At 36.5% G+C, this 10295-nt stretch overlaps 1 protein-coding gene across 1 annotated transcript; it reads right to left on the bottom strand.

Moving 5' to 3' along the window:
• Nucleotides 1-6630: 6630 nt before the first annotated feature.
• Nucleotides 6631-9394, bottom strand: LOC123556411 (uncharacterized). Its single transcript, XM_045347077.2, has 3 exons — nt 9236-9394; nt 8112-8229; nt 6631-6828 (listed from the first exon to the last, which is right to left on the bottom strand). The coding sequence occupies exons 1-3, from the start codon at nt 9330-9332 to the stop codon at nt 6681-6683; spliced, it is 363 nt and encodes a 120-aa protein (XP_045203012.1). The 5' UTR covers nt 9333-9394; the 3' UTR covers nt 6631-6680.
• Nucleotides 9395-10295: the final 901 nt, after the last annotated feature.

The raw sequence follows: 10295 nt of genomic DNA, 5'->3' as shown, positions 1-10295 counted from the left end.
TGTTTGTTTGACTTCTAATGATACATCCTTTCTTTAGACCAGTTTTCTCATGGATTAATTGTGAAATAGAAAGCAATATTTATGTCAGATGAATATATAGCTCTGTTTGCAATGTATTGTATTTTGCTTTGATGTAATGTTAGTTGCCAACCCACTTGGCGCAATAGGGAGAGCGCCGATCTACTGATCGCAGGGTCGTGAGTTCGATCGCCGAGTGAGGCATATGTTCATGTTCTCTGTGACAATCTGATAAAAGACATTATGCCTGAAATCATTCGTCCTCCACCTCTGACGCATGTGGAGAAAATGGCAGTTACTTAAAGAGAACAGGTTTGTGTCGCTACTGAATCCTGGAACACTGGTTAGATTAACTGCCCGCCATTAAATAATTGAAATACTATTGAAAAATGGCGTTAAAAATCATGTAAAGCGTTTGAGACAACCCTTCGGGTAAATTTTTAATTCTGTCAGACCCGTAATATTCATAGCATATACATATTTTGAATAATATGACATATATTGGAGTAAATGCAATATTTTATTCAGAGCTATTTTTAAATAATAGCTCCAGTTATTTTTGGGGCTGCGGCAATTTTATCTCCGTATTTGGTCATGAATTTCTTCAGTTGTAATTGATGATGTCAGCGACTACAACGTATAATCGACTCACTCGGTGAGCCAAGCATCTTTTTCACATTTTCGTCAGGGAGTTTGGTTCAAACAGCCGTCAGAAAAAAAAAAGTTACAAAAGTGAATTTTTTCGTTTTATCACAACAAAGTTGGGATATTCTTTTTCTGTGTGAGTGTGTTGGGACAACTTCAGGAAACTAAATTATGTGGTTTTGTTTCATCAGCACAAATTGTTGTTTTGTCCTGATGGCTTCGCAGTTAAGACTAAGCAAATTGATAGAGTCTCGTAGGTCAAGAGGACGGAAAAGGAAGGCGGATCATGAGTCTGAAGCTTCATCAGTGCCACTGGTGTCGGTGTCGGACGTGCCAGCAGTTACAGTTTCGTCGGACGCGCCAGTGAGGTCCGAAGTTGTACAAGTGCCAGCGGTGACGGCGCCGGATGCGCTTTCGGGGTCATCAAGGTCAGCGTTGGGGACAGTGCCTGCTGTAGATGCGGTTTCGGGGTCATCAAGGTCAGCATTAGGGACAGTGTCTGCTGAAGCTGCGGTTTCGGGGTCCTCAACGTCAGCGTCTGCTGAATATGCGGTTTCGGGGTCATCAAGGTCAGCGCTTGGTACAGTGCCTGCTGAAGATTCGCAGTGGAGTGGCATTCCCGAGACAGGTATAATTAACCCAGTTATTAGTATTCATACCGAACTAGGGGCAATGATACCATCTAATATTAAGGAAAAGACTATTGCTGGAGCCTATGTTGATTTAGGATCGTTATTGAGCAATAAATTTGACTCTGAAAGGGATGGAAATTTTATTATAAATAATTCAGGGGAATTAATTTTCAAAAGGGAATCAAATAACAATCTAAAGATAATGTCAATAGAGGTGTGGACAGATGCTTTTGATGTTTTCATGAGTATTTTCTTGGCCGTGCATCCTGAAAAAAAAACACAGGAGCTTTTGAAATGTTTGCAGACAATACGAATCGCTGCAAAACGAAATTCAGCTTTGGGTTGGAAACGTTATGACGAACAGTTTAGGTTTAGAATGTCTCTCGATCCTAATAAATCCTGGGCGAATATTGATTATGAATTGTGGTTGATTTATGTAGGTCATTCAGCATCGGTAGTGTCAAACGAGAATCAAGGTGTACTTAGAAAATGCTTCGATTTCAATTTGAAAACATGTGTAAGACCTTTTTGTATGTATACTCATGCATGCTTAAATTGTAGCGGGAATCACCCAAGCCGTTTCTGTTTTACCAATAAGTCAAGGCCATTCGTTACAGTCCGCGGACAGACAAGTCCATACCGTCATCAGTCAAGGCCTTCAATCAGAAACCCGACTGCACAACCGAGATTTAACGGCCCTCGGACCATCACCTATAAACACTAAACTTCTAGCCAAATACGTTTCGAAATATCCTAACAAGGCAGACGCGAATTTATTATTAAATTGATTTTCTAAAGGTTTTCGGCTCAATTACACGGGTTCTAGATTACCTTCCGAGTTTTGGTAGTGACAAATTGCGTTGCACGGGTACATAATTGTTATTGGTACTTATAGACTGTTTTGAACGTGTTTGCACTGAACTAGGTGTACCCATTGCACATGAGAAGTCCGTGGGTCCTACTACAGTGTTAACATTTTTAGGACTTGATATTGATACGGTAGCTATGACGATAAGGGTCCCGGCCGGAAAAATTCAGGAGCTAACCAGTTTGTTGCGTCAACTGTTATGTAAGAAGAAAATTTCATTATTACAACTGCAATCTCTGGTTGGAAAGCTCAGTTTCTTCAGTCGTGCAATTAGGGGTAGTAGAGCATTTTTATGGATATAAGATATGCAAATTTGGCTTCAATTCCTCAATGAATTCAATGGAGTAGTTCACATTCCTGAGCCAGTATGGTACAATAATGAAACTTTGGCACTTTACACAGATAGTGCGGGAAGTTGTAACCTTGGGGCCGCTTGTTATTTTCAAGGTAAATGGTCATTTTTTCAATGGCCGGAATTCTGGACTAATAGCGATATTTTGAGGGATATGACAATTTTAGAGTTAGTTCCAGTCTACCTAGCTTTCATATTATGGTCAGAAAATCTTGCTAGGAAAAATATAATTTTATGGATTGACAATGAGGCCCTTGTTGAAATTTTGAACAAGCAAAGTTCAAAATCAAAGAGAGTGATGATTTTAGTTAGGGGCCTAGTATTAATATCAATGAAACATGAAATTGTTTTTAAAGCTCGTTATATAAGGTCAGAACACAATGTAATTGTTGATGCTATTTCTCGTAAACAGTGGGACAGATTCCGAAAGGTAGCACCAAATGCCAGTCTAAATCCAAACAAACTGCCCGACCGATTTCTGTCGACGATATTGAGTCCGAAGCTGCTAGGTTATTAAATGACGCTTTAGCTGACAATACTCGTTCGGCCTATTCTACGGGTCTGAAGCGTTTTGATGAGTTCCGTCAGCAGTATGGTCTGAGTAACACATGGCCACCATTGTTACACGAAGTAGTTCATTTTATTGCTTATTTATCTTTACAACAATTGGCTTATGCATCAGTCAAACTTTATGTAACGGGAATAAGTTACATGCGTAAGATTAAAAATATCCCGGACGTTTCAAATAATTTTGTAATCGGGAAATTGCTTGATGGGTTAAAGCGCAAAAACGCTAAAGCTGACGTACGATTACCTATTACTCCGGACGTGCTTAAAACAATATTATCACGCTTAGAGGTGGTGTGTTCAAACAAATTTGAGAGTAAACTGTTCGCCAGTGCTTATAGTCTAGCTTTCTTTGCTTTTTTGCGCGTGAGTGAACTGGCAAAATCCAGTGGTAACTCGATAAGCGATATTTTGGCGTTTGAAGATGTTCAAATTTGTGAATCTCAGAGTTTTTTAATACTTCGCATACGGAAATCAAAGACTGATCAATTGCAGAAAGGTGTAACATTGAAATTTGGCGGTGTTCGATTTCGGTTTTGCAGTTCCTGCGTACCTCATCGAACATGTGGCGGAATTCGAGTCTCCAATACCAAACTCATAATGATAACTGACTACCAGCGTCATCAGAACAATTGAACTTTTGCTTTGCTTAAATGGGACGCCATTATACAGCTACTTGTCTTGGCTCGGTATCCCGACGAGAACGGAGCCGTGGCCAGTCACATGCCAGAACTTAACTAACTTTATTTTGAAAAATTAAGTTTATAAATCATAGTTCTATTTAATTTGGTGTTTTTATTTGCTGCATAAATTGTTTTGTAAATGCTAATAAATGTTAAATGTTTTTACCTTGTCTTGTTACATTAAGGGTAGCTCACATGACCAGTTATAAGAGTTAGTAAATTACAACTGATCTATAGCTGAAATGAAATGTTTAATTTTGGATGTAAAAAGTCACATGGTCTTGATGGAGATTTTGATGTGATTTGCTGAGCCAGGATCGAACTTGAACTTGAGTCTAATATATTGGGTTATTTTCCGTTAAAGTTTGTTTTGGTACTCTGCAGGCATCAATAATAACTTAATGTTATGCAAAATGTGATCGTTTTTAAGATAAGTTGATAATTATATACATTGTTTATTAGTAGAAACATCATAGAAACAGTGTAAGTAAAAGGAGATTTGAACATATTCTGATACATGTACCCACCAATTTTACTTGGACGTATTTTCCCCTTCAGTTTTAATTATATAACTTAATATAAATTTATTGTCTTGTTTATCGAAAATAAAAAAGGATGAGGTTCTCATTTTGGTTTGCAGTGTCACGGTGTGTTACATATCATATATATTATATTATTTTTGTTTTGTTGTTGTTATCTGCTGTTGTTGTTGTTTTTTTTTCTATTATGCAAATGGCAAAACTGTTATTTTAATTACAATTGCATTTTTAGGATTTACGTTATTTGTCCAGGTGCTATTCCAATGTGATTATGTATAAAGATTTTGATATTTATTTAAATAGATTTGTTGTATAAACAATCTTTTGTTTTAGTTTCCATAGTTACTGTCATTAAGGTTAAATTTAACGTCTGAATATTTGCACATCACGTAGATATGATAAACAAGATAGCCTTATATTTTACACACAGTGCCAGTCAAAATAAGACAAAATATAAAAAAGAAAAAGAATAGATCAGTGCATTTCTATTGTATGCCTTTCTACATTGGTGTAAAAACTCAGGAATGTATACATGTTATTCACAATGACTGGGTATATCCTAGTGGCTAGAATCAAGAATGTATTTTGTTTTATTAGATAATGCTCAGGAATGTTATATTTTTCATGTATAAGGCCAACATAAATATATTTCTACATTATCATACCTTCCTATGCTATCAATATACGTTTGATATATAATCTGAAATACGTGTTTTGTATGGCATTTGTTTCAAATCTGTTGCTAATGTTGATTATTTTTCCCTGTTGAAAGGGGGATGTGGATGATAACCTAGGAATTTATTTATTACAGCCTAACAGCACATGTCATGTTTAGCAGATTTGGTTTTAGTTCCAGGTTGTATTAGACAGATTGTTTATTTGAACTTACAAATTAAAGTAGATAAAAAAATAAACATTTAGATTACTTCTTAATTCACTCCATTATTATGTACTGAAAGGCATTTCAGTGTCACCTAGCTGGCGAGCATTGAAACTTTTCAGTTTGAACTTTTAGCTCTAATGGTTTCATTTCATTTCTTTGTGTCGTTTCCCTTCTTGGTATCTTTATCTTGAATATTCCAAGTCTTCTTGAAATCTAGAGTTTGCAGATTGCATTTAAGCGATTTACGTTTGACTTGATCAGTCTCTATGTCACGCTGAATGTAGCGTTCCTTCAGCTGCAAGTTCTCCCTAGCCAGGTCTCTTTGTTCATATTGCAGCTTAGATTTTGACAACTGTAGTTGATTATTTCTAGCCTATAAAGCTACAGACTTGTTCGTTAATTTGATTGGTTTTCTCCTGCTAACAAAGTATGTTTTCAAAAAATTTTATCTATGCCAAAATTAGACTATATCTTTGTGGGCTAATCAGGATTGGAAATAAAAAATGCTTCCATAGAAAATGTAACTGGTATTTATCGTACCCCTGGACACAAATAATTGTAAATAAGCAGATGTTAAAGTGTCAAACAGATCTTTACTTGACCATATTCTGGGCAATAACTAAAGGCGTTAAGATCTACCAGAATAAAAAGTCGAGTAATACTGGAAAAATATACGTTCCTAACGAAGAGCCCGTGTCTGGTGGTCCCTTCGCGAATTAAATTTCATACCCTGCATGCCAGATACCGATCTCATATATGTATATATTTATGATTTTTTTTTCTTTAAACTCATCTACTCATTTGTTGAGCCCGCCCGCTTAGCTCAGTAGGTAAGAGCGTCGGTCTACGGATCTCGGGGTCGCGAGTTCGATCCTCGGGCGGGGCGTATGTTCTCCGTGACTATTTGATAAACGACATTGTGTCTGAAATCATTAGTCCTTCACCTCTGATTCCTGTGGGGAAGTTGGCAGTTACTTGCGGAGAACAGGTTTGTACTGGTACATAATCCAGGAACACTGGTCAGGTTAACTACCCGCCGTTACATGACTGAAATACTGTTGAAAAACGGCGTTAAACCCAAAACAAACAAACAAAAAACTCATTTGTTGAATGAGAGACGGCTCTTGTTTTATACATACAGTCTAACTTTTTGATATTTCAAACTGGGAAAATGTTCGTTCAAAGGCGTTTTCATGGCACTGATATTATTTACAGAATAAGGACTTGTCGGGTCCTATTCAGAATATTGTGTGAGTGAATGCTGTCTCTTCGAAACCGAAAAAGTACATATAAATGCGTAACATTTTATTTTGTGACACTAATGATTGGTTGTAATCGGTTTGGCATGTATCGACAGCACATTTCTATTGCTTAAACCTCAAACAAATAGCTAAGACGTTTAGCAATGTATATAAAGACAATGTTTGGTACAAAACATACAAGTGAATTTCAAATGCTTTATTCCATAGTTCACAGAGGTTTTTTATACAGAATCATTCGTTTTTCAGACCTCGTTTTTGTTCCCATAGGGCACAAGGTTGAGTTTCGTCCATGCTGTCAACAAATTGCATTTCGCATGTGCTGTCATCGTCCACTAGCACACATCCTTGTACACTGGCCACACCAGCTTTCTTACCATATCTACAAATAGAAAGTATTTAAGTATTTTCATAACTCTGCATTTAATAACGATCGGAGATGTAATTTGATTGGCCTGACGTGTATGACTAAACAATGATTGCGTTCCACCGGCTTAATATCATACTTAGTTAGAACTTATTACCAAAAGCTAAATAGCAAAAGGTAGTACCAAATTTTGAATTTGTCACACTCTTACATTTTAGGGGGATATGTATAGTGATTGGGTGGGGGGGGGGTTGGTATATTGGACCAAAGCTTTGTATGTACCGACATTCATTTGAAGGATGCTTACATCAATTTCTACAGCACCTGGCAATTAAAAAGTGACAATAAATGGTAATCATTTCGCATTATATTTTCAGGATATTATGACCAAATATCATATTTGAAAAATAAGTTAACACTATCTATGTATACACAAAATAAACACAAATGTACGCTATATTAAAATACTATTCGCTTAAAATGTATCAGAAATACTGTAATTATGCAAATTCTTACATGCCGGATAGGTTTTTCCCGTGCATTTCCAGTGCTAGAAAAACTCATCTTACACCCAGTGGTGTAAGATGACTCACGTGCTATAATTTATGAATGAATGCGTAAATTCATACGCTATTATAACAAAATAGCGCCTTAATGAAAACCCCTCGATTTTCTTTATATCTTCTATAAATTGAAGAATAAGACTTGCAAGAAAAAGGATCAATCACTGGCAGCGGGTAAATGTGGAAATATCCGGCACTCGGTTAACTGTTTTGGCGGTAACTCAGCAGGAGCCTCGTTACCGCCTAAACAGTTACCCTCGTGCCGGATATTCCCATCTTTACCTGCAACCAGTGGAAGATTCTTATTTGCTTGATCTTGTATCAAATGTTTGTTAATTATGATTGCAGCTTGACATACTTAGTAGTTTGAATATTTAGCAAAGTTGAATATATCTTGAGCAGTCTCTAAATTAAGGTCAATATTGCATATAAAAGATGAACATAGCACATCTTAGGTAATTAGCATTTGGTATCTTCTGGCAAACGGCATTTGATATGGCGTACTGGCCTTCCATAGGTTTAGATATGTATCCTCATATCCAGCTCACAAAAAAGCAATAGTTGTTTTCAACGGAATATTTCTGTAGCAGCGTTTTCCAGAATGAGTCTTCAGAGTTTAGAAATAAATGATTCAAGAAACCTGTTAATAGCAAATGATTGCACCTTGGTGTTTACTTCTAACACTACTCTAGAATTCAGGTCAATAATTCTTGAAAGCCGATAAATATGACTTACCCACAGCAACTTAATCCACCGTCCGTACAGGTACACTCTTCACAGATGGGAGCCGGAGCTTTAAACGAGGCTCCTGATACAAATGTCCATCCCTTGTACTCGCAGGAAGTACGGCCATCTGAAATTAGAAGAGCAAGTTGATTTTACTTTGTTTTACTTTCTGTTACCCATTTATTTGGAATTCATGATTGCACGATTATGTTGTATCATTTTCTAATACAACTGCGTATGTCTAATTAACTTTTATGTAAATCATGTTAATTTACGTCTAATGCAACATTTAAGGGTTTATCAAATTTTTTGTTGAAATAATGCCTGTCCTTACTATTGCAATTAGTTTTTGTATTAAGTTATATTGATGTTTGATAATAAAGCCATAACTTGATCTACTGTTTGATTACATAACTTTAACTGTTGTTTGATTAAATATCGTGAACAGGTTTTTGTGACCACATAATGCGAACTACTATTGGATTACATAACATGAACTACTATTTGACTGCATAACGTGAATTGCTGTTTAAACATTTAACTTACTAATTAAAAATAGCCGTGAAATGAAATATCGCGTCAAAATAACTAGCCGGTAATTAAAGCTATTTTCGGAAAGCGTTACCTGAGAAGTATGACTGTGTTACATCAAACACGAATGAGAGCTAGTCAAATAACTGCAAAAGGATTAAATCTCACATTCATTACGTAATCTGACGTCGGTTAGTGTTTCTAGCTTCCATATCTTTCGGTAACAAGGGGCAAAATTTAACATAAGAGGTAAACCACTTCGCTGGTACTTTCTTCTGCAAAAACGTTAAAATTCTCAGCCAACCTCTGCCAACCCGTCATAATCCTCACTTTACCGGGAGACAGAAATCAAGACCTAGCCATGAGATAGAAATCACGACCTCAGCCAACCCGTCAAAGTCTTTTCTTAGCTGGGAGTTAGAAGTCATAAACTCCAAACCGTTAGAGTGCCGGGAGATGGAAGTTGCCACAACTGCCAAACCGTCATAGTACTACTCGCATAGCCAGGAGATGGAAGTCAAGTCCTCTCAATTGTTAGCTCCTGAACGAACTGGGACGTAAACAGAAGATAAAACGTGTAATTAGTAATTAAAAGAACTTACCGTCAGGTGGCGGATATGTACCCCAACAGTATGACTCCACATCACAAAACAACAGCAACTGGTGGACGAAGACGACAGACAGTGCTTTGGTAAACATTGTTCAATGTTATGGCGCGTAGGAACTTTGCTTCGTTATGTCCGTACAATCTTATATATATCATGCCACAACATTTACAATGTTTTTCGGTATGCAAATTGGTCTTAAATTGACATTGCAATTCAATTTTTTTGTACTTGTCGATAGCATTTTCCAAATGTTAATCGGACTTAAATGATATATGAAATGCGATTAAATGCTGCCATTAAAGTAATAATATTTACAGTCATAACACTTGACATTTTAGTTACGAATGTCTATTACTAGTCTGTGTTCAGAATTATTATCTATGTGGTAGCCAGACTAGGCGCGACATTTTGTAAGTGAAAACCAATGGGAACAGACTGAAAGCAATCTCCGTTTTACTTTAGTAAAGAAGAAAAAAGAAAAAAAAACGATAAAACAAAAGTAGCTCTGCATAATATATTTTGAAGAAGACATAGCAACGTAGTATTGAGTATAGAATATCTTTATAGCATCATATTGATATATAGTACTTGCAATTTTGACGGCGAAATTTAAAGCACTTAAACCATCCTGTTCTGCAATTGAAAAAAAACATTGTAGTTAAGAATGACCAAGTGCACTGTGGGACAACGAAGAATAGCGACAATACATGCATGCAGAAGCCCTTGGGATATGTTTGTGACCACGACCTTCAGGCTTCTGCATACGTTTATACACAAAATAATCGTGTATAATCCCTACAATAATACCGGGCACGCCATTTTAACTACCTTAGGTCAGAAATGCCCGAAAATTGACACGCTTGTCACGTAGGATATACAGTTCAAGTAGATGTTACAAAACATGTTGATAAAGCCACATACCCGGTATGATACTTGTCCAACTCAACAAGCAGTGTTGTCATTAAAATAATGAAACTAATTTGAATGATGCTAGTTAATACTCACATTAACAGTTTGAGGTGAAAATGTGGGATTTTATTACTAGTTTTTTCCT

This window comes from Mercenaria mercenaria, chromosome 5, assembly GCF_021730395.1.
Source record: "Mercenaria mercenaria strain notata chromosome 5, MADL_Memer_1, whole genome shotgun sequence".
NCBI lineage: Eukaryota > Metazoa > Mollusca > Bivalvia > Venerida > Veneridae > Mercenaria > Mercenaria mercenaria.
The sequence above is the reverse complement of the archived record's forward strand: the minus strand, read 5'-3'. Positions and strand labels throughout refer to the sequence as shown.

What these genes read in the sequence shown, in the direction of transcription:
- LOC123556411 (XM_045347077.2), bottom strand. Translation starts at nt 9,332, where the DNA reads ATGTTTACCAAAGCACTGTCTGTCGTCTTCGTCCACCAGTTGCTGTTG. An exon ending in TACATATCCGCCACCTGACG is followed by an intron (nt 8,230 to 9,235) that starts GTAAGTTCTTTT and finishes TTCTAATTTCAG; the next exon opens with ATGGCCGTACTTCCTGCGAG. An exon ending in GGTGGATTAAGTTGCTGTGG is followed by an intron (nt 6,829 to 8,111) that starts GTAAGTCATATT and finishes TTCTATTTGTAG; the next exon opens with ATATGGTAAGAAAGCTGGTG.